The 27,749-nt window shown below is 36.7% G+C and overlaps 1 protein-coding gene across 2 annotated transcripts in view; it reads left to right on the forward strand.

Annotated features, from left to right (window-relative positions):
• Positions 1-27,749, forward strand: part of ARHGAP10 (Rho GTPase activating protein 10) — a 123,365-nt gene that overhangs the window by 54,738 nt on the left and 40,878 nt on the right. For both annotated transcript variants that reach the window (XM_065736379.1, XM_065736380.1), the window contains 8 exons: positions 1,718-1,799; positions 2,639-2,681; positions 3,945-4,010; positions 8,660-8,734; positions 14,679-14,766; positions 16,425-16,483; positions 18,822-18,927; positions 19,553-19,712. In XM_065736379.1, the coding sequence (XP_065592451.1) occupies positions 1,718-1,799; positions 2,639-2,681; positions 3,945-4,010; positions 8,660-8,734; positions 14,679-14,766; positions 16,425-16,483; positions 18,822-18,927; positions 19,553-19,712 (679 nt within the window). The remainder of the gene's footprint in view (positions 1-1,717; positions 1,800-2,638; positions 2,682-3,944; positions 4,011-8,659; positions 8,735-14,678; positions 14,767-16,424; positions 16,484-18,821; positions 18,928-19,552; positions 19,713-27,749) is intronic.

Raw genomic sequence — 27,749 nt, forward strand, 5'->3', positions numbered from 1 at the left:
TTTATTCCTATGCTTTGGAAGGAGGGAAGACTAAAGAACTTTAGGGAAGACTGCACTGTAGCAAACGTTCAGCCTTGTAAGTGACTTGAATATGGTCTGTTTGGACCGACTAGCAGCACATTGACAGATATTTCTTTCTAAAAGAAAGCCAAACTCTTTTTTTCCCCCTCTAAATAAGCAAATGTAGAAAACTTTGGAACTTATAAAAGAGACAACAAAGGTCTCCTGATGTAAGGAAAAGCTTTTCTATGGATATGGAGCATAACACCAATACAGGAAAAGAAAAAGAGAAGGCTTGGCCAATTTCATCTTTAGTTTGATTAAATAGTAAATAGTATTCTGTGTAGCATATACTGATTTTGACTATGGCCTCAAGATGATCACATGGTTAACAAAATGAATAATACAAAATATTGTGATAACAGATATTTTACAGATGCTATAGTTAAAAAGATTATTGTGATGGAAAAAAGACAAACAAAATAAAGGAAAAGGCTCACCTGCATTCTAGGCTTGTGGCAGGAAACTCCAAAGGAGCCAACTCCAGAATGACATCTTACCTCACTGGTGGTCAGCACTTAAATGGGGTCTAGGAGAAGGAGAGTCAGACTCCACTCTTTCCAATCACACAGGTGAATTGCCTTTACCTGTGCTCCCTCAGCTGAATCTGTGCTCACATCAGGTGATCAATCAGTGGTTCAGGCTGTGATTCAATAGATCCCATACAGTGACAAAGTTCGATAGCTTGACAGTTAAAATTTTACTGAAGACTATGCCTTGCACAAATGTAACTTTGACATGATTTTGATATATATATATTTTTTTTTTTTGCCAAGGTAATATCAAAACAGAAATGCCTTTAGTGTACAAACATGAAGTGTATAAACTGTTACAGTTTTGAAGTGCAAGTTGAAAAGTATTGCTGCTTTTCACAGTGCTATAGTTTTTAGAAAACATTTTTCCCTGCAGTTATTTTACTACTTGAAAGTAGATGAAATATGAAAAAGAGAGAGAAACTGGAGAGATTATTAATTATTTATTTCTGTGTGTCTGACTACCTATACTGAGGTTAACTTATCTGCCAAAAATATTTGTGGGATGAATAAAGCAGTTTCTTAGTTGACAGAAAAAATATTTATCCGAACAACGTATTCTATTTTGAATCCTTATTTTCCATGCTTTGCTGAACTACATAATTAATCCTTTTATTTTCCTCATATATAAATACGTGGATTTATGTTAATCTCTGTTCAGTAAGCCCTTTATTCCATGATTGTCCATCTTTGCTCGTTAGAAATGTTATAATAGTGGAGTTCTGTAATGACACACTACATTAATACTTCATTATTTTTATAAAATACTTACAAGATAACTATGATCATTTATATAACTGCTTTAAAGTTGATGTGTAATATGTAGCACACCAACACGGGACCAACTCTGTTTAGACTTAAGAAAGTTCAGTAACTCTCAGCAAGAGTTGGGATCAACATGATATCAAAATAAACAGTTTAGAGATTACATATGCTTCCCTTTTTCTGTTCCATCTTCCTTCCCACTACGAGCATAATTTCTGTTCTCTTTATTTCAAAGAGAAGCAGTGTTCAACAATTAAGCAAAACTTTAAGACAATAGGATTTTTGCTGTATTTAGAAGTGGAGTTTGTCAAGACCATATTTTAGTTGCTAATGAGTTCAATTACTCTCTCTGGTTGCAGGCCTGGAGTCCCTGTGACTATGCAGGCTTTTTCTGAGGAGGACAGGAAGTTGTGGATGGAAGCCTTGGATGGGAAAGAAGCTGTAAGTGACACTTTTTTTTATGTTCATTGGTACTGTAGTGGAGAAATCCCTCCTCCCGTTCTAACCACATTTGTACTTTAATAAACTGGATTTATGTCATTCACAAAATGATAAATTCAGTGAAGAAAGAATAAAAGTGAAATAGAAGGGGAGTTGAGTTAGTTGGGAAAGCTCAGTGTCAATGTTCACTAATGCTGATATGAAGTGTATTTTTCTTTATAACAACACTATTATTATGAGTTATTTCCCGTCACAATGGTGATACTGGTATTGTAGAAAATGTCTAATATAAGCATGTTCACTGACATACTGTATTCCAGTGGCAGGACTTGCACAACTTAGTTATGTGGTATTCTTGGTATTATTAAAAAAAAATCTGTCATGAAAACAGTTCTGTTATACTGGTTTTGTAGGCCAAAAATAATGATGTTTCCCCAGTCAGTGACACAGGCGCATCTCTGTCACATTAATTAGCTACTGGGGATTTTAACAGTGCTGGGAGATAACTCCCAGGAATCATCAAGTGATTTCATTGAACTGTAAGACATTAATCTGCAGAGCATTCAAATCACTACTCATTTTAGTAACTACAACTACACTTGTTCTGCTCACCAAGGAATCACATTTTTCATCACGCTGAGAATTTTTGGAAATGTCAGTACTTTAAAAACTCCAGGTCTCTACTTTCTGAGGAGATCGTTGGCTTTTGTCCTGCAGATTAGTGATATTTCTTATTTATAAACAGCTGTATTTGAGCCTACTGGGCATTAAGATAGTGAGTGTTTTCTTACTGGTGTCGTAAAATGCTCTAATTTGCCTTTCTACTCTTTCTTCGTTAGCTGTTCATCAATTTGAATAAAGCAAATGCAAAACAAGAGGGAAGTAAGTATGGCAATTACTACAATAGTCATTTTTGTTATCAACATATTTCTGAGAAGTGTGTGCAAAGGTTAAATTTTTCTGCTGTTCTAACTGAATTAAATATTGCATTTTTAATCTCAAGTTCTGAGTATACTTTTTAGATTTTGTCGTTAACGAGTTCTACGCGGTGGCGGTTTAGTACATATGTAGCAATTGGAGCATTGGGCATAAGCTACACAAACAGCCTGTGCCAATTTATGTTCATGGTCTGAGTGTCTCAAAGAGAGGTTACTCTGTGAGTGTATCACATTTTCTTTATCCAGATTGTGTATACACATCTGTTTGAACGCATAAATAGGACTTTAAAAGCAATTGGAGCTGAAAATAAAGGTTAGCTTCAAAAGTACTGAACACGTATTTAAAATGTAAACTATGTAACGTGGAAGTAGAAGAGATAGCTTTCTTTAAATAATGTTAGCTTTCATCAGTTAGCAAAATATTTAAGTGAAAACAAATATCCTTCTTGCATTATCAGAGAATTTATGCTTTTGTTTAATTATTATTGTTGGATAAAGCTGGATCCTGGTGTTTATTACTAGCAGTTTTCCAGATTTTTATTATAGTAGTGCAAAACCAGGTCTCCAGAAGCAAGAAGGCCAGACGTTTGCAGGAAGGGCAGTTCTGCAATATAAGCTTTTAAGTGAAGTTTTTATGTGAATAAAAAGAGTAAGATAGGAACAACAAAGTAATGCTGGATCTCAGCTGTTGTTCTGTTAATGCAGCTGCTTCTATGCAGTCAGATCCTTAACTGCTGTGAAATGATATACATGTTTCTTGTGTCTTTAGTGTGGGAATTCCTTTGGCTTTGGAAAGGCCTCAGTAAAAACCATGCTGTTGATTATGTTTTTTCATCGTTAAGTGCTTCCTTGTCCCATTTGGTTAACTCTCAGATTTTGTCAGTGTTGCAGTAAGTATTGTTAAATTCCATTTTACATCTGCCAACAGATGTACTTAATTAGAGATCTCTTCCTTCAAAGACTGCTGTTTTGTATAGATATAGTGTAGCCACTACCTCCAGAACATGCTTTTACTTGGGCTGGGTGGTGTTGTGAGAGAGAAAAGGGCTATTTTTCTATTAAAAAAAAAAGTATTACTTCTGTTCCAAAATCTTTACGAAGTTTTTTGCATTAGAAGTACTAGTTGTTAAGACTTATTTTTTTTTTTTTCAGTGAAAGACATAGTTATTATGGCATTTTAAAAATTTCCAAATTCTTTTTCTTTTAGGTGCACAGTTGGATAAGATAGGGTTCACAGTCATCAGAAAGTGCATCAGTGCTGTTGAAACACGAGGTAATGATAAACACAACCAAATATCCCTGTTTATGGAGGGAGTGGAGAGGTTGGTCTGCTTTTAGACCATGTGATGTAGTTTCCTTGCAAATCTCTGTGAAAGACTACATGGTACAGATTACACTGACCAGTGCAGGAGCTTCCTTCTGTGCAGTTCTAGCCTTTAGAGGAGTGCTCCAAAGGGGATAATATCACTTCGTTAACAGAGAAAGCCAATGCTGGTGCAGAACAACTAAGAAAATATCTTAAGTCTTGAAGAGAATTCCTGTAACTTTCCTTTGTTGTTGGAATAGATAAACTAATTTTAGTATTCCAATTGCTGACTTCAAAGGAAGTTAATCTTTGAAGGATTCGGCAGACAACGTATCTTTGGTTCAATGAAATTGATTCATCCATCAATGAGTATCAAATTTTCAATGAGTATCAAAGATTTTCAGTTCACAGATTCTAAACATCAACTACATTTAAAAACAAACAAACAAACGCTCAGCAAACAGAACATTGACTTCATATGTAGCTTGCTCCGAAAGTAATGCCTCCTATTTATTTCCATGAAACGTACAACAAATGCAAGAGCATGATAACACTAGTTGATCGAATAATTTCTCAACATATTCACCACCAATAGCTATAAATTTCTGACATGGCTTAAGAGGAGCCTGCATGCCATACTTGGAAAAATCTGCACCACTGGAGATGACTCACTGTCACTCTTGCTGCTGCTGAAATGCACTACACACCACCTCATTTTGCTCACATCTGCTGTTCAGTCTCCATGAATATTCAGCAAGTGTCAATGGATGTCAGTGCGTGCCATTGCTTACCTCGTGGGGGAATTCAATTCCACACCTTTGTTTCATATACCCTTCCATTTCAGAAGTCATTTTGTCAGATTGCCCTACTGCTACGACCTGTTGCATGGCAGCAAAGCATAATATGGGTGGGAAGGTTCAACATCTACTGCTGTACCACCAACATCTGCCTCTGATATCATGGGCCAACATAATAAAATAGGAGGGTTTACTTTCAAAGCAGCCCTTGTGTATGCAACCAACTGGAGCATTCCCAGAGGATTGGTTTATGTTTTCTGCTGGATCTTCTCTGGACAGCTGCTGAGCTAAACACAAAGAGGGTCAGGAAAACACTCGTCATTTGCCTCAAAAGGGTTCAGCTGAAGAGTGGTACAGTGATAAAGAAAATCTGTCTTTCAGATCTGCACATTTTATACCTCTGTTTTTAAAACAATTTTTACTTGACTATTTTACTTTATTGATAGCATATCAAAGGCAAGTTATGTTCGACAGAAGAAGGCAGGACAGACGCCTTTTCAGAGAATGTACTTGTGTGCCATGTATTTATCTCTTAATCATAATGGGTGTGAGGTTGGTGTGGGTGGAAAGAGAGGACAGTCTAGTGTGGGAGGAAACTGAGAATAGTCTTGTCATGTCATAGCAGAAAGTCTGGTATTCAGAGAGAGAAGAGCGTAACAGTGATCTTGAACATAAACTTGTCAATGGCTGGTTAATATTGCTCAGTTGCATTCACTTTTATAAAGCCAAGAACAAAATGATTTGCTTTGAATGAAGAGAAAAATCAGATACAGTGTCTTGGTTAAAATGTATATTTGCTCTGATTGAGAGTTCTTTCGCATTGCTGTATAACAGTGGTCGCTGTGCTTTACCTAATAGAAGATTCTAAGCTATCAAGGCAGTGTTATGCTCAACTTGCCTGTCACATACATAACACAGTTCTGGATGGATGTGAATGCATGTTTTGTGCCTGAGAGAACATTTAGGGATTCTGTTTTTATTATTCCATTTTGTTTATAATTATGAATTTAGAATAACAGGACAGCAGTAAAAGTTTAAAGAAGCACAAAAGAGCTATTTGCACCACTATTACAGTCTCTGTGCATGTTTTTGTGTGCAAGTAGTTGGTTGTACATTTTATGAGTGTGTAGTGGTAGGTGAGAGTAGTAGCATTTGCCCTGCTTTTAGCCCTACAGGAGCTGCCAATCTGAACTGTGGAGACAGATGGCAGCATTGAGCTATCTTTCTTTTCTCTTCATGATAAAGAAAGAAGATGGTGAGGAGGAAGTAAAAAACCTTTTATAGGTAAATAAAGAAATCTGGTATTACCTTGAGTTCAGAGTGTCTCTTGTATGACTGTTCCTGTGCTGTAGAATCTGATATAAACAGTTAAATCTGCACCTCTGTTAATAGCCTGTGTCAGGCACACATAGAATGGCAGCCATCCAGTAAACTTGCCTGCAGACATATTTTCCTTACAGTAGTTTAAGTACTTTTTGACTTAAAATACCTTAATTTTCTAAGCACGTTTCACACATCATGAACCTATACTGAATTTTGGTATCGGAGAACCAGGTATCTTTAGAATGGATAAATATGAGGAAAATTGCCCTGCGGGGCCTTACCTTTCAGAGCTGCTAATAGTGACAAGTTGAGCCAGCAGACAGAGCATCATTTTAGGTGGTGGTAAGCTGTTCCTTGAAATGAGTCACCTTGTCAGTTGTGTCCTGTAAATGCCAAGTGTATCAGTCTTTGGTTTTCTGAAAATCAGAAATGTACAGATAAAATAAGAAATTGTACCGTTTCCATCGTACATTTTTTTGTTAGGATTTTAAATAAAACATTTAATGGTATGTTTAAAGGTATCATTTAAAACTGTTATATATATAACATATATAACTACATAAGTATTAATTTATCTTTGCACTTTCTGTCAATTAGCAATTAGCTGTGCTTTTTCAAGTTGATGAATTTGAAACTGATCAGCTATGATAGATTCATGACTGCTGCTGGAGGAATATTTAAGTTTCAATGTGCCATAATGTCAGAGTCTTGTGCATGTCACATCTGTTTCAATACTAAGCAGTAGTTTCCGTGGTTTGGTCTTAATTACTTTTAAGCCATTAAATGTATGTTGTGAATGTCTGAGATCTGCACAGTTTGGTTCTTGTGATTTCTGAAGTTAGTAACACTGGAAATAATGAAACAATTTCTGAGATAAGTTAAAGCAGAGGTGTATTTGACTATGACAATATCCTCAGCTCCTTAATTTCTTTCATGCAATGCAGAAGACTTGTTTCACAGAAAGTAGTGGTGGGCATAATATTAAAAAACAAACAAACACAAACGTGGTGCACTTTTTCGAAGAATTAAAAGGTTTACTATTACTTTTATACCAAAACTTCCCTGGACATACTTGTTGCTCTCAGAACAGGTAACTAGCGCATCCTTGCTTGAAATGGACCAAAGTCTCTGTTTGTTTTCCATTAGTGCTGGAAGTCTACAAGACTTGCATAGCATGTCACCACAGAGTTATTCTGGAGATTGATAGAAAAGTTGTCTGAGTTGAAAACTTCATATTCTGAGAAGAGTATACTATGGCCATCACTGTTTTTTTTTTTTTTTGTGGTCCTTCCTTAGCACTCAGTTAAAACTAAGAGCATACTCTAGAGCTGTGGTTTTGATGACTACAGATGAAATGATGGAGATCTGACTTCCTGTGTCAATATGAGCCTGAGAGATCTAGCTGAAGGCTCATCATTATTAAAGCAGTGCTGGCATCCTAGAGAAATTAAAAGGCTGATTTACCCAGGTGGAACGACTGAAAAAAGTAGCAGCTACTGCCACAGCACATCAGGTTCCCTCTGTCATCTTGGACAGAGATTTGTGCAGTACTAAATTGGGTACTAAATACTAGAGTTCATCAAGATATCAGAGATCTGGGTTGGTTGAGGAGTTTGATGGCTGTGGGAGGAAGAGGAGGGAAAGATAGAAGAGGGAAAAGATGTAGCAAGACTAGACAGGAGAAAGAAACAGAAAATGTGAATTTCTTGACATCATACTTTTGCTTTGTATTATGTTGTATCTGGCAGTAGCTTATTAAAGAACTAGTGATTTTTGCTTCATCTACTACTTATTCAGGAAGAATTTTTTTCCCCATTGACTGGTTTTAATTTTCCTTCTCTGGGTTGAAGCAGTTTAGTGCTAAAATTGGGAATTCTCAGTAGTCTACCTTTGTTGAAATATATTTTGAATAAAAGTGCCATGTAATATGTTATTCAAAAAGATTTCCTTGAAGTAGAAATACAGGTATTTTGTGGTATTTCTACTCCTCTAGGCCAACGTGAATATAGAAGTACAGCACAATGGTATTTGTATGCTGCTGCTCGTTAAGTGGCCTCATAAACATCTTGTAAGCTTCAGGATTATAATGTTTTACCTTCCAGTATAAGGGTGTTGAAAATATATAATATAGAGGAAGACGTGCGATATTGTGCCATTTTCCTTCTCTTCCTAATCTAATCCTCGCTAAATCTTTAATTTATATTAAATTTTTTATTTCTCTGGGATAAAACCAAGCATGATGAAGAAAAGGAAGAGTAGGTGACAAAATATAATAGAGAAGTGAATGCATTAAAAGAAAAATAAAGAAATGAAAGGAGGTGATCCTCAGTTTATATGGAATGATAGCAAGGAACTGAAGATATACTGCTTTTTACAGCTACTGTATTCATCCCCAGAAAAAAAATTAACTTTGGGAAAAATTAAAATGCCATATTTGACTGTTATTGCTATGTCTGATCTTCTGCCTTTTTTTTTTCTTCTTCTTTTGCATAATAGGTATAAATGACCAAGGATTGTACAGAGTTGTGGGGGTGAGTTCAAAGGTCCAGAGACTTCTGAGTTTGTTGATGGGTATGCTTCTCTTTTATGATCATTTTCCATATTCTATTTCATGTTTGATTCACTGTTCGTGATTAAAATTGAAAGCATCTTCCTGTAATTATTCTTTGCCTGAGCCAACTCTAGTTTGCTTTACTCTATGAGAAGTATCCCTATAGCACCATAAGGTCACCACTGGTTGAGCATGCAGTGCAAGACTAGTTGGTAGGAATATACTAAGGGAACTACTAAGGAATATATAGGAGTAAATCATGGCCTTTTTGCAAGGCTAATGCAAATCAGGATGCATTTCTGCACTGTGGAGGCAACTGAGCAGTGACACAGGTTTCCCAGAAGATGTGAAAACTCCTTGGAGATCTTCAGAAGTCTCCTGAATGTGAGCCTAGTATCTGTATAGTATAGTATCAGCCTGCTCTAAGTATCCCTGCTTGTGCAGGGCTTGGAGCAGATCATCTCAAAAGGTCCTTTCCAACCCTACCTGTCTGTGGCTCTGTAAAATGGATTCAAAACAGCCTGGGTTTCAGGGTCTGGTCTGATAATTGAAACTACCAAGTTTGAGAACGTTTGAAGCTTATTACTTGGTTGTTCAAAGTTTTCAACCTATTCCCTTGTATAAGATGTACAGGTCATTGCTCATGCCTGTCTTTAGCTGATCATTGTGCAAAATAAGACTCATAGGTTAATCCTACTGATGAGGAGTTCTTTGGTTCAAGAGGAGGAATACAGTATAATACTAACAATAACTGCGTCTGTGCCAAGGTGGAAGGCAGATGGAGAAAGGATTTGTTTTAATAAAGTTTAGCAGTATAACTCTTATTTGTGGCTAACATCTTAGACTGTATTATGTCTACCTTGCTATGTTTAGCTTTTCATGTTCCTGGTTCATATAATGATTCACAAAACTTTTTTCTCCTGGAAATGTTGATGCATCGTTAGTCCCAGTGACTGCAGTTCTTTTGCTGCTCTATTATCCCTGGGGGAGGGGGTGGGGGGGGAGGAACAGCATTGGCACCTGGCTGAAGTCCCTCATCTTCCTTGTATCACTCTACAAAGTACTAGCCATGACTGCAAGATGAGCTGTGTTTCCCAATTTCCTGTCCTGAGCACTGACAGTACATGCAGTCAGACAAGACCACTGGGATTAGTTCATTTTTATAGAGCTTCCAAACCTGTCACTTGACAGCAAAGGTCTGATTCTCAGGAATTCATTGGTATGCAAAGAAGCTTGTTTGCAGTTTGCACCAGGCTCTTCTCCAGAACCATGCATGCTCCATCTGTGCTGATAACACAGTGTTCTTTGGCACTGCAAACTGGAGGAAGCCAGAAAGTGAATTCATTTCATTACCCCAGACATTATGTGAATGACAAAGCGCTTTTATATTATATGCTGCTGTCAGTTCAGTGCCACCTGTAAGACTTCTTTTCCTTTTTTTTCCCCCCTCAAACAGGCTGTCTCTTCAGAAATGATAAGACACCAGGCTTGAGGGCCTGTATATCATATCAATCTGTCATAATGACCTTGCTAAATATTAATTTCTCGTATCTTTAATCAATATTAACAGCACTCCAGAGTTTTTCCATTTGTACTCATAAACCTGCCCAAATCTTTTGAATATTGAAACATAACATTGCCTAAAAAAAACCAACATAAACCGAGATTAATACTGACTGATATATAATAGATGCTCACAGTTGTTAATGTGTGTTGGAGTTAATCTCAATAATCAGTAACCATTTTTATCCATTGACTATAGAAAAAGGGACTAGCTGTCATTCAAAGAATCCCAGTAAAGATGCATTTAATATCATGACATGTTTTTCACTTTTGCAGTTAACTGGCTTTCTTTGGGTGTGCAGGTTTGGCAGACAATTTTTCCTCCCTGCCATTAGTTGTATCCAAATTAAATAGTCTTGGTTGCCAGTGTTTCAGTAGCAGCTGGAAGAGTTTAGTGGGGATTCCAGCATCTGTTTTTAGTTATTTTTTTAAATTAGAAACATTTTTTCTCATTCCCAAGTTTCCTATAGTTATTTGAAGTGGGAAGAATACAGTGGTATCAAGACAAGACAAAATACTGAACAGAGAAAAGTTAGGGTACAAGCAGGTGCTCTTTCTCTGATTTGTTGAAAGCGATCCTATCTGTGCTCTTTATCTGTCTGTCCTCAGAGAAGAATAAAGAGGGTTTCTTTTTGATATACAGTAGTACAGAGAATTTAAAATGAGTGATTAATCTTTAATCCTTTGTCTCCGGGTATACTCTTAGACACCCTTTTGTATGAAAGCTCTGTTCAGAATCATAAAAACCTCATGTTAACTTTCTATATTTTAAAATATTTGATAATATTTCAAAAGTATTTTAAGATACCTGTCATTGACCATGAGTTTCACAGTCTGAAAGACCTGAAGTGTGAAAAGTCTTCCTAATGGTAACCAAGGGCATTAATAGCATACAAGTTCTGTCTCTTTCTCTCAATAATTTCTATAAAATTCAGTAAAATACATTGAAAGTCAAGTGAATATGAAGTCAACCAGTACATTTAGAGGCCTGCTCATCCAATTCTGTGAATCTACAGTGTATGGTTAACAGAATGAATGATGCCAAATAGCAATCTAGCCAGGATATTTTGCACATAGTATAGTTAGAAAGATTATTGTAATGGAAAGATACACTCAAAATGAAAGAAAACACTCACCCATGTCCTAAGCTCACAATAGGAAACTTCAAAGGAGCAATCTTCAGAAAAAAAGCCTTCCACACTTCTGGGCAGCCCTTAAATGGGATCTAGGAGAGGTGGAGTCAGACTCCACCCCTTCTGGTCATAAAAGGCAAATTGCCTTCACCTGTGCACCTGTGGCTGACTCAGTGCTCACCTCAGGTGATCCATCAGTGGCTCAGACCATGATTCAGCAGCTCCCATACACACGGATTTTCATTTTCAGTGTAGTAGTTCACTGAAACAAAGTCATCTGTAAATTGAAGCTTAATGAGGTTAGGCAATAAAAATTACAATTCTTCTTTAAAAACAAACAAAAACAATAAAAAGCCCCCACAGAGGCTAAATTTTATAGTAAACTTTGTCCTTAAAGTTGCATGTAACCAACATCGTGCTGTGTTATTCTGCAAAGGATGCTCTAGAAGTACTGCCTCCTATTTCATTATGTTGACTCACAATGTCAGAGGTAGATATTGGTGGTACAGAAGTAGAGGCTGAACCCTCCTGCCAGTATTCTGTTATATTTTGTTGCTGTGTGATAGGTGGCAGCAGAAGGGCAGGCTGTCAAAATGATGTCTGACGCAGAAATGTGTATGAAGCTGTCTTAGTTTCAGCTGGGATGGAATTGTCTTTAGCGTGTCGTTGAGTTCCTCCATGCAGAAAAAGTGGCACCCACTGACTTTCATCCACACTTACCGAATGTTTATAGAGAGCAAACAGCGGATGTGAGCACAGTGACACAGTGGGTAGTGTTTCAGCAGTGGTGACAGTGGCATGAAAGACAGGCCATGTACAGCTGTCAGGCCATGAAATGACTCGAGCATCTTGACTGGCTCATTAGCAGATTAAGACCATAGAACTGTGTACAGAGCTGAATAATAGTTTCAATGCATTGGAAACAATTGTGGTAATGTTGGAATATTGTAAAGTGCTTTAAGCAGGTCTCACTATTGCTCACACAAGAACAGAAAGAACACTTCCTGCACGTTTGTCAGGACCTATTGAACCACTATGAGGCTGAAGGTGGCAGTTTCCTGGGTTGCATAACTACCAGTTACAAGACCTGTTGTCACTGCTACAGTCCATGGAGCATTGACACATGAATTCCACGTCAGAGAAGAAGTAACAAAACAAAGTCTTTAATGAGCTTTGATGAGCTTCTGCAGTCAAACTACAGTTTGTTTTAAGTTGGTAGAACAGACAAATTAGATTTTATTGTCCAAGAGATAATGAAGTTATTTCAGCAATACCTTTTATTTCTCTAGTATGTTTGTTTTAGAATTGAGGCACTTGGTGGTGATGAAACTGAGGATGAAAAAAACACACAAGTTTTATGTAACTGAATATTTTCTTTGACAATAAGGGAGAGCTGATGATCATGAAGCAGTTATTTTAAAACACGGGATAGGATATTACATAGTGGTTTAATAATAAAAACCCATCTATTTCTCTAGCTCCTGATGTTATGGCAGTTTTTATTTAATGAGTTTGGTAGAAAGGTTTTCTTCACCAAAAACAGAATCAGAAAGCAGGAGAAGTTAGCATGTGAAAAAGAGAACAAATAAATATATTCTTAAAACAGTCTTGAGGATTTTGGGTGGTGGCTGACTGACTAGTAACAGTTTTGGTTGGAAATGTAATCTGACTTGTATTTTATATGGGATTTAAATAATTGATATAATGAGGGAGAATATTCAGTTACTGGAATAATTGGTTGGCACAGATTTTAGAACAGAATTATTTAGTTCAGTAAAAGGACTACCCCTCTAATCAGGGCTACTAATGTGATTTTTTTTTTTTGTAAACGTGTCTGCCATTTGTCTGGCAGGCAAAGTTAAAAAATGAATTCTGAGTCATATGAACAGTTCAACACACAATCTATGTCATTAGCTCTTGCTGTAGTTTAGCGTAGCAACTGACAGGACCAAGTAATAATAATAAAGCTTGAGCACTTGAAGTTGCAAAATCTACTGGTCTAATTTGGCCACATACCTGTGGTCTTGATTATCTAATAACTATTACTTCCTGATATGAGACTTCACCTTTTTTGCTTTTAATTGCAAAGCACTGCAAAACATATAACAATACCTCATCAAATAACCAGCTGATGGATTCCAGTTGTGGACTTCCCAGTTAAAGAAAGACAAGGGAGAAGAAGCCAGTTGAGAGCCACAAAGATTAGGATCCTGCACTATTTCCTGCATGAAGAAAAAGCCTAGAGACCTGGGAACATTGCCCCAAGAGAAGAGAAGACTGAGGGGAAATCATAAATGCTTATAAATGTCTAAAGGGTGGGAGTGAAGGGCCAGGCTCTTCTCAGTGTTGACCAGCAACATAACAAGGGGAAATGGGCACAAACTGGAACACAGAAAGTTCCATATGAGCATGAGGAAAACCTGCTATGAGAGTTTGAGAGCACTGGAACAGGCTGCCCAGAGAGTTTGTTTCTCTAATGATGCTCAGAACTCATGTGGATGCTCTCCTGTGTAACCTGCTCTAGAGAACCTGCTTTATCAGGGAGGTAGTACTAAGGACCTCCAGAGGTCCCTTTCAACCCCCATGTTTCTGTGATTATTCAGACATACATCAGTTCAGTTTCATCAGTCTTGTTATTAGACTCTACCAACTAGACGTATAAAAGATGGGAGAAATGAACAAATTGACAATGCTTGAAACTGATCAAGCAAGGGAAACATTCAAGCCATCTTGTAGAGGAAACTTATTGCCTTTTTGTACTTTTGAAACATCTCAGCTATTTTTATGCAGTAAAGATGATAATATTGCAGTTGGCTGTTTTTATCATCAGTCCAAAACAACTATTTCTAATGCTTTACATAGTTTTGCTTTTAAAAAATTCTCATTGTATAGTTATTTAAATAATGACAAGATAAGTTATCCTTAGTTTATCTTTCTGTAAACTGCTTATGCACATCTTTCTGTGCGTGTGTGTATCCCTGTTTTATTAAATCTGTGACTACAGCAATTGCTATTGCTTCTCTTTCCACGTGAAAGAGAAGTTTAATCCTTCATTAAATAACAAAGAAGCAGCAAAATGATTTTTAAAACAGAATACAAAAATTAAATTTATAAGGAGATTTGGACATAGTCACATTGTATTGATAATAATAATAAAAACTACTTGAGCAAATACACAATCAAATTTAATGTGTTCCTATTCTTATAGGACATATTGATTTAAAATGAATTTATTCACACCCCTCTTCAATTTCTGAATGTATTCCAGATGCAAAAACCTGCAATGAAGTTGACCTGGAAAACTCCGTAGACTGGGAGGTGAAAACAATTACTAGTGCTATGAAGCAATACCTGCGGTGAGACCCTCTCTCTCATTTACTTCTTTCCATACTGTCAATTTTTTATTTAAATTCTCATATGCCATGTGTTAAGAAAAGCAAGTGATACAGCTTATGTTATTATTTTCTTTCAAGAACAGAGGTGCCATTTTCTGCAAACATCATGTTTACTATTCGTCTTGTGGCAAACAGAAAAATTAGCAAAACTCATATTTACATAAATATGAAACAATGATATAGTACGTGTCTTAGAATTTCAGTGGTGGTTCAGAGATCTGAATTTTCAGTAAACTTGCTGAAAGATGAGATCATTGCAAATGCTTTCTGCCTTTCTGTGTTTTAATGTAAAAGAATGAGAAGAAGGGTTACGAAATTTTTAATTTTCCTCTTCTTATTCCTCAACCTTGCTCCTGGTGTTCTAGATGAAATGTTAACAATATTTTGAGTGTTAAAAGTAAGAATTTTACTTGTTCTCTGATCAAACAGCTTGGCTGATTCTTGATCAAGATGTTTTACTAAATTGCCTAAGAATTTTATTGTATTTCTTGTACACATCTAAGACACAATGATGTCTTAGGGTAAGACACAAATGAATAATACCAAATGGTGTAGTTAGTCAAAAGAGATGGTACATTTTAGAAGGATTATCCAGATGTTAAAAAGACAATCAATAATAAGAAAAATGCTCACTTGCCTCAGGAGACCAAAACTCAGAAAAGGAAACCCCACAAGGAAGGAATTTCCAACAAGAAACCTTTCCATATTGCTGGTCAGGACTTAAATAGGGTCTAGGAGAGGTGGAGTCAGACTCCACCCCTTCCAATCACACAGGTACATTGCCTTCACCTGTGCACCTCTGGCTGACTCAGTGCTCACATCAGGTGATCAATCTGTGGTTCAGGCCGTGATTCAACAGTTCCCATACAGCGTCACAAATACACTATTTTTAGTTTTATGAATTTAATATGGAAACCACTATCAAAGAATGCTGAAAAAAATATTTTGAAAGTAAAGGTTTTAGGAAATGTAAGGAAGAGTTAAAAAAAGCATGCATTTGATGAAGTATTTCCTGCCTATAGTATTTCCTGCCTATAGTATTTCCTGCCTGATTATTCCAATATTTCATAAGCATCATTGAAGTCAACTTAATGAATTAAGGTTTTAACTCCGATGTTTGAACTCTGAATTGCATTATTCATTGCATTTTACATTGATGACTCAAGTATTCAATCTTAGTTTTTCCATCTGAAAGGCTTTAGTTATGATTTGTGGATGGTTGCTGTTCAGTAGGCTTAACTGTTTCTATTTACTTACAACAAAGCATTGCCTCATGATTCTTTGTATTTTAAAAACCCTAACAAAAGTTGAATTACATAATATGTAATTCCGTGAAATGGCATCCATTTTGTACTTTGGAGAGGTGCTTACAATAGATGAGAGGCATCACTTCAGCTCACGGAATATGAATGCATATATTTAGACTTATGTTCTTCATCCTTTCCTGATTTGTGTACTTATCATTCATACAAGAAATCATTGAAAACATGGGCCTCCACAACTGTATTTTTTCCAGTGCAAGGACTATAGTACTGAATATTTAAAAAGATTTCCTGCTTAGAATAAATACAGGTAGGATGGAATGTAAATGCATTTATTACATTGTCCTTGTTTTGCAGAAGCCTTCCAGAGCCACTGATGACGTATGAGTTGCATGGAGAATTCATCATCCCTGCCAGTAAATATTTGACAGTAGTTCAAATAGAAATCTTTCTGTATAGTACTGCTGTAGCCCTAGGAGCGTGTGCTAATGCAGCTTCAGAAAACAATTCTTCAACCTAGTAAAAATACAAGAATAAGAAATACTGATGTTTTAACAATATAGAAACTTTAACGTGTGTTCAGCTCTGTGTGTCACGTATGATGTATGCAGTGACAGACAAATTTGTGACAGACATAGCATAGCATGTTTTTCACTTTTATTTTAATCTTTTTTTCAGTTATACTTTCTAACAATTCTTATTACCTTACTTATATAATGATGAACACCTACTTGGACAGAGATTTTTTTTCTTCCGTTTATAGAGTACAAAGCTTAGTAAAAGAAAATACACAAACTCAGGGTCATTTAAATCCTTAAAGCACAGCTGCCTGACCCTTGTTTTCAGTACCTTGTTAGGTCTGTATCCAGACATGCCTTGAATGTTCCTCGTGCATTAGTGGAAGAAAGGAAAGAACAGGACAGATTACACTATTGGCAGTTCAAACACAGACTTGGAAAAGACAGAACAGCTCTTGTAGTTCATCTGTATGATATCTAATATACATGGAATTTTTTGGAAGAGGACCGAGGGAAACAGTATATGAAAATTTTGGCGAAGTATCAAACATATATCTAGATGATTTTCTTTCCAGCCTATAGCACTTCTGGCAAACCACAGAAAGCAAAATTTAAATAAACTTTGAGACAATTGTTTTATCTTCTTCAGTTTGCTTTAATGACTATTCAAGACTGCAGAATATGTTTGTTTGTAGGCCATAATTCATAATGAGAATTAGCCTGTGCAATTCATTGTCAAAATACATTTCAGAAGCCAAATGCTCACACAAAATTCAAGATTTTGTTACCTAAATGATAAGTCTGCCGACGAGAACTGGAAAGGATTAAATAAGCAATTTCTGGATCTGTGAAGTTTTGCCAGCAGTTTCTCACTGTATTTTCCCTTCTCTATTTTGTATTCACCTTCGTTAAAAAAAAAATAATTCAAAGTTACATGTTTTAAAACAAAGACTTTTCAGAAGTAATAAATAATTTTCTTAAAAGGCTGAGTGTATGTAGTTGGGGAGGTAAATCTAATGAGTATTGCAGATCTGTGTTGAAGTATAGTTAAAAATAGGTATTCAGTGTTGTTTCCTAAAAAAAAAAAAGCAACAATGGACCAACAAGAAAAGAAAGAAATATCCTTTTCTCTGCAACTGTTCTATATATATTAAAAAAAAAAGCCAAGATAGAAAGGTTCATTCAGTTTTCCATTCTTTATATGCATTACAATAGATTGTAATTACATAAGCTTTGACTGCATCTTGGGATTAAGTTGCTCAGCTATGCTTTAATTAGGGCTTCTGTTTTCACATGTATATAAAGTATTCTTGTTTTAAAAAGGTTTAAGTTTTATGGCTGTCTCAACTTTGAATAGCCAAACAAGAGCTAAACATTTTGTGTTTTGGTAATCTTTTATCTTGAAATTTATGCAGGGATGTTCACTGCAAAAGAATAGAAAAGCATGCCTAAAATGAATAGCAACGTGCAAAGAATAATGGTACAAAAATCTTCAGCAATATGCACAGAGGAAATATTTTGGGTATTTTATATATGAAATACACATTAGCAATTAACATTGCGTTAGATTTGAATGGGACCTGATGAGCAGTCAAAACTTCTTGCATTCTCAGTAGGTGCTAAATTTTTCTGTTTTTATACCTTATACTAAGTATTCTTTATGCAAGAGAAGTGCCTCCACCCTTCTCACAAGCCACTGTCCAGATGTAATTTTATAATTTAGTATGACCTTGACAAGTGGGAAGATGGTTTGTTTCCACTTATTACAGATTCTTATTTTCATCTGTGTACTAGCGAAACCTAGAAGCAAAAGTTGTTTAACTCTACAGAACAAAAATTAAAAGGCCCTTAATTTATTGTTGCTTTCTTGATTGAGGACCCTTTATTGCAGTAATCTCACTGAGGGTTGTTTTTTTTTTAATTATTTTTTGCATGACTATTCTTCTGTTTCTTCAGAGGTAATTAGTTTTGTCTTTCTTAGTAAATTAATCTTCTGCAAGTGTCTTATGCAGCTTCTAATGCACGGTATCATAGATAGAGTACTATTAGTTTCTAAGTACCAACAAAACGGAATTCTTATGATGAGGGCAATCAGAATGCTAAAATACAAAGTAGCACGTGTAAGTTGAAGTAAAGCGCATGCAATATGTTTTTATGCAGGGGTGGAAGCAGCTTTGTTTTTCTGTTTTGTTTGTGTGTTTGTTTTGAGACACTTATTTGTTTCTATGTCCCATAGAAAGCGGGAGTCCTGAGTCTCGAGTTAATGCTGTTCACTTCTTGGTCCATAAACTCCCAGAAAAGAACAAAGAGATGCTGGACATTTTGGTGAAACATTTAGCAAAGTAAGTACTATGACCTGCTTCCCTGCCTTGTCAGAACCCTTGTCCTTATCTTTCTTTAACTGCAAAGAGCCCAGTTAGCGTGGCTAGAGCTGAAACCCATCTCAATGCTGTCATACACAATACCAAGAACCAAATGTGAAAAAGCAGACAAGACGTTTGACTCATGCTGAGTATATTTTGGCGGGAAAGGCAGAAATCTAATCCGTTAATGAAGCCATATAAGTATTTACTTTAGCAGACCTGCCAGCAGTTGAGGGTTTGACTGAAGTGAGAAGGTGAACATTATACGTTCTCTTTGCAAATTCTGGCAAAATGAATAGTGGAGATCTGTTAGCAAATTTAAGTTGGTTTCACACTTGCCCTAGTCCAAGGCTAAGTGCATTTTATATATTTAAGTTCAGAAAGAGGCTGCTTTTGTTTTTAATACGCCAGAGGAAGAATGGCTTTTCTGTTTTCCAGTATTGAGTTTGACTTTATTTGAAGAAGTTTTGCAGAAAACAAGCTTCTAAAACATGGATTAAGGAAATATAATGTTTTCATTTGTAAAGTAGACTGCAGATTCCAACAGTAATGGAAATTTTTCATAACTTATTTCCTGTTTTTTCCTTCAATTCTTTTCTGAAAGCGTTTCAAAGCATGCCAAGAAGAATCTAATGACTGTAGCAAATCTAGGGGTAGTATTTGGACCAACCTTAATGAGGCCTCAAGAAGAAACGGTAGCAGCCATCATGGACCTGAAATTTCAGAACATCGTTGTTGAAATCCTTATAGAAAACCATGAGAAGGTAAGTTTCAATTCATCTCTGTATTTCTGAACAGTGCTTAAAATTGTGTTTGGCTTAATGTTTAGCACGGAGTTAAAATAATCGTTACAAGTTAACTCTAAAGAATATCCTGTGTACTGTAAGCTTTTGGCAATTTATACTCCATAAATATTCTGGTTCATAGATGAACTGACTTTTCTGAAAGCATATTTCTTGTCAGTCATTGTGCTTCTGTGTTTGTATTATGCAAACAGATTTTCATTATCTCATTTGTGTACGTATTATTTGTGAGAAGTGATAAAAGACTGGATAAGAGGAAACCCAGGCTCAGTTTTTAGCTCTTACTTTAAAAACTTTGACCGAGGGTTCACTGAATTGTTCTGTGTTTTGAGTTTAGACAGTAAAAGAAGATTTTACAGTACGGTGAATTCTGGGGGTAAAAACCATTATAAGGGAACCAGGTATTAACATTTCTTTTGTTTTCAGCTGAGTATGTGTTATTTTAAGCCTTTGTATTTGAGGTAATACTGAAAATAGAAATTAGTGCTGCTATTGCAGCTGCCAGTTTGTGAGGTGTCTAATCTCTACAAAATATGGTCCAGAATATATCTATGCAATTTGTGCCCTGGAATTCAGAATAAATAAAGAAATCTTTTACTAGTGTCTCCTTGTTTGGGTGTTCCTTCAGAAGTCCTTCTGTGAGTAAGCTGATTTCTGGAACTGGATGATTAAGATTTGAGATCCTCTGAGCCGGGTAGATACGCAGTATCCCCATCATTCTTACTAAAAAAACCAAACAAAATGTAGAATTAAGTGCTATGGAAAAACTCAAGCAACTGCTTTTCTTTCTCTCTGAAGCACTCTGAGCAGTGAAATCATTATTTCTTTTAAAGGTTAAGCGTGTTGAATTTGGCTGCCTATGTCAAGTCTTAACGACTTGAAATAACATCTGTCATAAGATTTTCTTACAATACAGTGGTGCCACCTCTCTGCATGGTACAGGCTAGGCAAAACTTCTTTTGGCATATCTTTATCTACACGATGTGTTTTGTTGGCTTAGTTGACTTAGGGTGTGATGCTGCCCACATACACACCTTGAGCAGATACAGTTATTTTCTGTTGGGAAATGAATCAGCAGCAGATGTGGCTGAAGTCCTACAAGAGAAATACTCCAGGGGGCGTAAGCTCTTTTTAACATTATATATGAAGCTAAATGGTGCAGTAAGCTAATAATTTTGTAGCTACTACAGTGACCACACAAATTAAGAAAAAGCAAAGAGAAAGTGAGCAGATCCAAGGTTTTTAGTGGCATATGGAAGCAGGATTTAGTTACCGATTAGCACCAGCCTATTGGTATGCCTACTCCATCACGTCCCCTTAGAAACTGGAGATCAGTCTGACATTTGAAACATTAGTTGTGCTGGCCTTTGTGGCTCCTCTGAAAATGTGGAGAAGTGAAGAAGAAAAGAACTGAAAATGCATCAAAATGATACTGCATCATTTTGCATAACTCCTTGTCTTCTTGTCCTCTTTATAGCTGGAAGGCTAAACTTTTCTGGAAGAGATTTCTGTCTTTTCACTGTAACAGTAAACTTGACATCAGTGGTCTACCTACAGCAACTTCTCTCTCACACTAGACCAGCTTCCAAGAGGAAAGGAGGCCCCAGGTGTGACCTCTCTGTATTTATCCTTCATGTATTTATATCTTAAAGCAAAGGCGCGTCGTATTCTAAAAAATTTTGAGAAATGTATAGCCAAATTGAAGAAACTGCCTTTAAAAAGCAAGTCTTCTTGTTTTAGGATTGACCAAGGAAATACTGTTATCAGCAAACAGAGTTTTTGACAATCTGTTATTTTGAATTTTTTATTCATTTCAGTCTGTCTAAGCATTTTACATTACGCTTTTGTTTGCTTTAACATTTTTCAAGAACTCTGGGAAAAATCACCAACTGTAAGTTAGATACTTTATAACATCTCATCAGCTACCATTCCCATAATTTTCACAGAATTGTTCAATTTGGAAGAGACCTTTAAAGGTAACCTAATCCAGCTCTCCTGCAATGAACAGGGACACCTACAGCTAGATAAAGCTGGTCAGAGCCCCATCCAGCCCATGACCTTGATCGCCTCCAGGTATGAGGCAACCACCACGTCTCTGAGCAGCCTGCTCCATTAACTCTCCATCCACATTGTAAAAACCTATTTTCTTATATCCAGTATAAATCTCCCATCTTGAAACCGTTTCCCTTTGTCCTGTCGCACAACCGACCCTGCTAAAGAAAGTCGCCTTCTTATAATCTCCATTTAGATACTGAAAGGCCACTTCCAGGTATCTCCAAAGACTTTACTTCTCCAGACTGAACAGCCCCAGCTCTCTCACCCTCCCTTGGGTCATTTTTACAGCTGTCCTATGGATGCACTCCAACAGATCTGTGTCTCTACTGGGCCAAGGATTCTCCTGTACTCCAGGTGAAATCTTGCCAGTGTAACATTAATAGATATATAGTTAACAGAATAAGCAGTTCAAATAGTATGATAGCCGGGATGTATAATGAGAAAGATTATTGCAGTGAAAGGGAATAATCCAAAAGAGATGGAATGCTCACCTGTGTCCCAGGCTCACAGTAGGAAACTCCAAAAGAGCAATCTCCAGAAAGAGATCCCTTCCCCAGTGGTGGTCAGCTCTTAAATGGGGTCTAGAACAGGGAGAGTCGGACTCCACCCTTTCTATCACACAGATGAATTGCCTTCACCTGTGCTCTCCTGCAGCTGACTCAGTGCTCACCTCGGGTGATCAATCAGCAGTTCAGGCCATGATTCAACAGTTCCCATACACCAGTGTAGAGTAGAGAGGCAGGATCACCTCCCTCCACCTCCTGACTGTGCTTCTTTTGATGCGGCCTGGGGTGCAGCTTTTCTTCTGGGCTGTCAGGGTATTTTTAGCAGCATCTACTAATACAAGCCAAGTCTGGATCTATCGAAATGTGATGGAGTCAAGATGGAGGCACACTGACAGAAACTTAAAGCAACACTTCAAGCTTCATATCTATGTTATTTATGTGTCTGGCACACTGCAGAGAACATCTCTCTTACCCTGCGGGGAATGAAATGGTTAAAAACCTTCCGAACCATAGAAGCAATAGCCATTGTTATTTACCATTTAAATACAGTAAACTTGGCGAGCCAAGCATTGAAAACGGTCATAGTTTCTCAAACAAAATCTTGTCTTGCTCTCCTTACAGCTTTACTGAAGAAACTCTTTATGTCATTTTTGGGAGAAGACATGATTATGTTATTGGCTTTGAAATCCTGTTGCAGTCACTGCACTATCACCACCCTTAGAGTCCTAATTAGAGAACTTCAATGCAGATTATATATGGGAACCTGGATATGGAGATTTGCCCTGAGATAAGAATATCTTGCTTAGTGCATAAGCTTTTTTTTTTTGTAAGCTCTTTTCCTGCTAGCTAGAAACCAGTTAGTACAATTTTCACTTTAAACAAAGTCTGTGTACTTTCTTCCAAACCATGGCTGTGCACCAATTATAGTAGACTGTGGACAGGATGTTCAGCAAAGTCTGAAGAGTTCTGAGACATCAATGCTGGACACAAGGCTGTGCAGCAGATGTATCACTTGAGGGGTACTAGAGTTACACAGTTATTAAGACTGCAAGGAGAACAGAAGAGCATTAAGGAATTAATTGTTTAGCTCTTTGTCTTGTCAATTGTGGATAAAACTTGTCTTGGTCAAGTATTCCTCAGTCTCCAGGCTGAAGATGAGCTACATTTCTACTGTAAAAGAAAAGGCAAAATAGAGTTTCAAGCTGATATTTTATCCAGGATGCTCAGAATCACCAGGGGTGGAAAACAGACTGGTTCAGAGAAGAATCAGACTTAAGAATTGTCTTGCTTGCATCTGCCATATAGCCACAGGGGGAGGCCAGACAGATATGCCAGACAAAGTAGAAGCATGTTCAGCTTTGATATTGAATGTACTGTCTCGCTAGGAATTGTAATGTTTTTTGTTGACTGGGTATACAAACTCTTGATCGCCTTTGATTTGCAGGTACTTAATGTCAGTGTAAATGCATATTTGGCTGTCTTGTCCTCTTCTTTGCCATATCTGTCTGGCCTTTTTAAAAATTGATTTCTGTGACCTATGCCCTTCCATTCACTAAAAAAAGCAAGAAGTAAATGTTTGAGTCTCATCATAATGCTCATTTTACTTTGAAGCTAAACTTGCCCTTGATTTTCACTGAGTTAATAACTCAGGATTACTGCAGCTGTGTTTGTACAACACCTGGAACAATCTTTGGTCTTTAGGTAATCCCGCGATGAATCGTGATAGTCAATTTGAATGAAAACATCTTTCACTTTCTCTTCCTCTCTTCTCTAAAATTAATTTCAAGGGAATAAATTAGTCTTTCTTGCCAAGGGTTTCACAGACTGAAAAACTTGGTCTTCTCAGGTCTTCTGGTCTTGCTTTCTGACTTGCAGTAAGGAAGAGTAGCAGTAAGCTTCATAACTGCCTGAATAGCATGCACATGTTCTTGCTGTTCATTGTAATATTTTCATATCTCGCTGGAATGAATGTCACTATTCAGAAAGGTTATTTACTTGCCATTGAGAGATGCCTCAGTGGTAATACGAGCGATTCTGGTTTCTCAATTCCCTGAACATTGTTTTAAGGAAAAAAAAAAGCAATAACAAAATGAAAGAAGATGAGGGAGGAGATTGGAATAAAAAAAATCTCAGTGGGACTGGAATATGTAAACTAGTGTATGGGGGTGGAAAGAATACTGAGAACAAACACCAAGATAGCAAAAACAGAATGAAGATGGAAATTGCAGTGAAAGTAAATTCGAAAAAAAAGAAAAGAGGGGTCTTGTCAGGTCTGTTAAAGGAGACTGGAAAACCAGAGTACTCTGAAAGGGAATAGACACAGTAAAGCATAATATCTTTTTGTGTTGGTATTTAAATTCTAACAACTTACAGGTACATTAACTGAAAGATGTTAGTTTTTAAAAACTCTATGCTTCCAATACAAATATACTTCATATCTGTAGAAATGGTAAAAGTTCTACATACATTAGACAAAATCTTTTCATTTTACTGTTAAGTTTTGTTTAAAACAGTTGTAGAGAGATATATATTTTTTAAGGAAACAATTACATATATGTATTTAGTTTAAATAGGCCCTTCTATAGTTTTCTTTTTAAATTAAATAGGAGAAAAGTTACTGAAGCCAACATCAACTACGTTCAGTAATATTTGGAAAATTCTTAGTCTTAAAATGTATTACACTACATAATACTTACAGTGTTCATCAGATAGGAGAAATGAAAGCGAGTGAAGTCAGATGTTCATGTGAGAACAGGAAGCAGCACTCAAATGTGTCTGTGTGTCTCCACAATGCAGCCATTGCATGTTTAAAGTGATTGTGTTACAGGTAAAAGTTTAAGAGCCTTCAGGGCATAACAGCACTACCATCCTCCAAACTAAGACTACATTTTCACACTAAAGCATGGCCTTTGGAAGGATGGTAACTGAGCGTATGAGAAATACCATAGAGGACTCTCAGCTTTTTTGCATTGCTTTGCTGCAAGGTGTGAGGTTAACAGGATTAATCATGCCAAATAACATAACCAAGACATTTTATAGATAACAGAGTTAAAAAGAAAAGATGGAAAAGAAATGATCAAAATAAAGGGAACAAATGCTCACCCATGACCTAGGCTCACCATGGAAAACTCTAAAAGGGCAATCTCCAGAATAAGATCCTTCATTGTTTGTGGTCAGCCCTTAAATGGAGTTTAGGAGAGGTGGAGCCAGACTCCACCCCTTCCAGTCACACAGGTGAATTGTCTTCACCCGTGCTCCCGTGGCTGACTCAGTGCTCATCTCAGGTACATTTGCCATTGGCTGCAACAGAAGACCAAGAGGCAGTACACTGTAATTGTGGTAGTTTGTTGTGGTGTAGAAATTCAAAACCTATCTAAGCTGAATCTTTCCCAAGTCAACAAACATTTGACTTGAGGGGAAAAAAAAAAAAGCAAGTAATCTCCAGTAAAGCAGAATTTGCAAGGAAACAGCATTAGCCTTAGTTTGGGAAGGTATTCACTGTGTGCTTATCTTCAGGCATGTAACTCTTAAGTAGTGTCCTTGAAGCTGTTCCTGTAGCAAATGTGTGCTTTAATAATTCTCTGATTCTAAAGCAGTAGAAGCAGCAGGCACAGCAAAGAACTTCTTCATATTTTTGTGTGGAAGTGACAGCAGCTCTTTCATTCCACTATAGAGAGTGGGCAAAATCTTCAAACCCTTTCTTTAGTCCATGGAAAGCCCTTCTGTATGAGATCCACATGTGAAGTGAAAATTGACTGAAAATCCTTGTTTTGTTTAAAGACTGTTTGCTAAGTCTTAACGTAGTTTGTGCATAGTGAAAAGACTGTATCAAAACTACGTTTATGTTTGTAACTTAAGCTTTAACTAGTAAATAAAGAATGACAGATACATTGATCCAAGTAGCATGCTGCCTGATCATTGCTAATGACAGAACAGTGGAAAAGAGTGCAGTATACCCTAGTGTTTTGGTATGTGCTCTTCAGAATTCTGGTAAACTTTTGCCATACTGAAGGGATTAGTGTATTTCAATCTATTTAACAGAGTTTTGAACAAACAAGATATGACAGGCAGCTGATGTTTATTTCCAATATGTTTGTATGCATTCCATTTACACTAAGGAAGTGTCAGTACTTCATTGTAGTGGGTGCTAGACATACCAGCAAAGAATATTTTCTTTGCCTCCAAAGACATTATGGTCATAACGTAAGATATAAAAAAAAAGCTTTTTAATAAGAACAAAGACAAGGAAAATCTGTACAGTTTAAAGAAGACATAGATCCTTGTCATGGCAACAGGGTTATTATTTAACAAATAATGACAGGGCTGTGTGGTACAGTTGGAACTGTGTCATTTCCAGATAGCTTGACATTTCATTCTGATACTTTGTAAAGTGTCACTGTAGTACGGGGTTAAATACAAGTTTTTATTATTGATAAGCATTTATACCGTTTATACTGTATATAAAATTTGGAGAAAACTGCATTTTACCATATATACTTATTTGTATTTTTCATTTTTTCATCTTTCACAAAGAAAGTAGAGATCATGTTTGTGTGTTTGGCCATGTGGCTATGGTTGTTGCTTTTGCTAACTCTTGGCTTAGGTTTGTAAGTGCCACATTGAATTTCTCAAGACAGCTCATGCTCTTAGCAATAGCAAATATATACAAATATTCACATTCTATATTATTTTTCACTAAGTAACTGGGTATGTTATGTTTTAGAAAGCCAGATAATTGGTTTGAGTATTTAGTCTTTTCCTTTAAAGGCTTTTGTTTGTTGTTGGTTTTTGTTTGTTTGTTTGTTTGTTTGGGTATTTGTTTTTTTTTTTTTTTCCCTCTGGTATTTCCTGTAACTAAATGAAATACACAAAAGCTAGAATGTGTAGCTGTAATAAGCAGGGACTATTTAAAATACTCTCCTTGGTGACAGTTACAGTAGATGAGTATAGAAGAGAAGGTGCACATTCTGTTTCTGCCGCTGCGGTGGACAAATACATAGGTATATCAAGTTCAGTGTATTGTTACCTCTGTCATTTCCTTCAGCCCTTCAATGAATAAAATGACAGTAGCGAATGGGCGGCTATCAGGAGCATGCTTCTCATGAATTGTTAAAAGGTGGGGAGACGTGATACAGTGGATGCTGCAATTGTTGTACGAGGAACGCTACTTTTAGAAAGGCTGAGTCGACAAATTCATAATTTACAAGCGACCAAAGGACACATGTTTATAACCTTGGTATAGTTTTATTTATTTTTTTCTTTTTCATCCTTTCACATCTGTCCTCCAGACTACAATGTCATGTTTTATAGGCTATATTTAGTTTCTTCACTAAAGCTCCAATGTGAATTAAAGCATTCAGGGCAGTCAGACTGCCTGAGTGGCTGTTGGAGTCTGTATGTATACACATCAGATGTACCCCAAACTTCCCTCAGTTCT

Source organism: Cyrtonyx montezumae, unplaced genomic scaffold (assembly GCF_038088225.1).
Source record: "Cyrtonyx montezumae isolate F1298 unplaced genomic scaffold, pur_monq_1.0 scaffold_2, whole genome shotgun sequence".
NCBI classification, from domain to species: domain Eukaryota; kingdom Metazoa; phylum Chordata; class Aves; order Galliformes; family Odontophoridae; genus Cyrtonyx; species Cyrtonyx montezumae.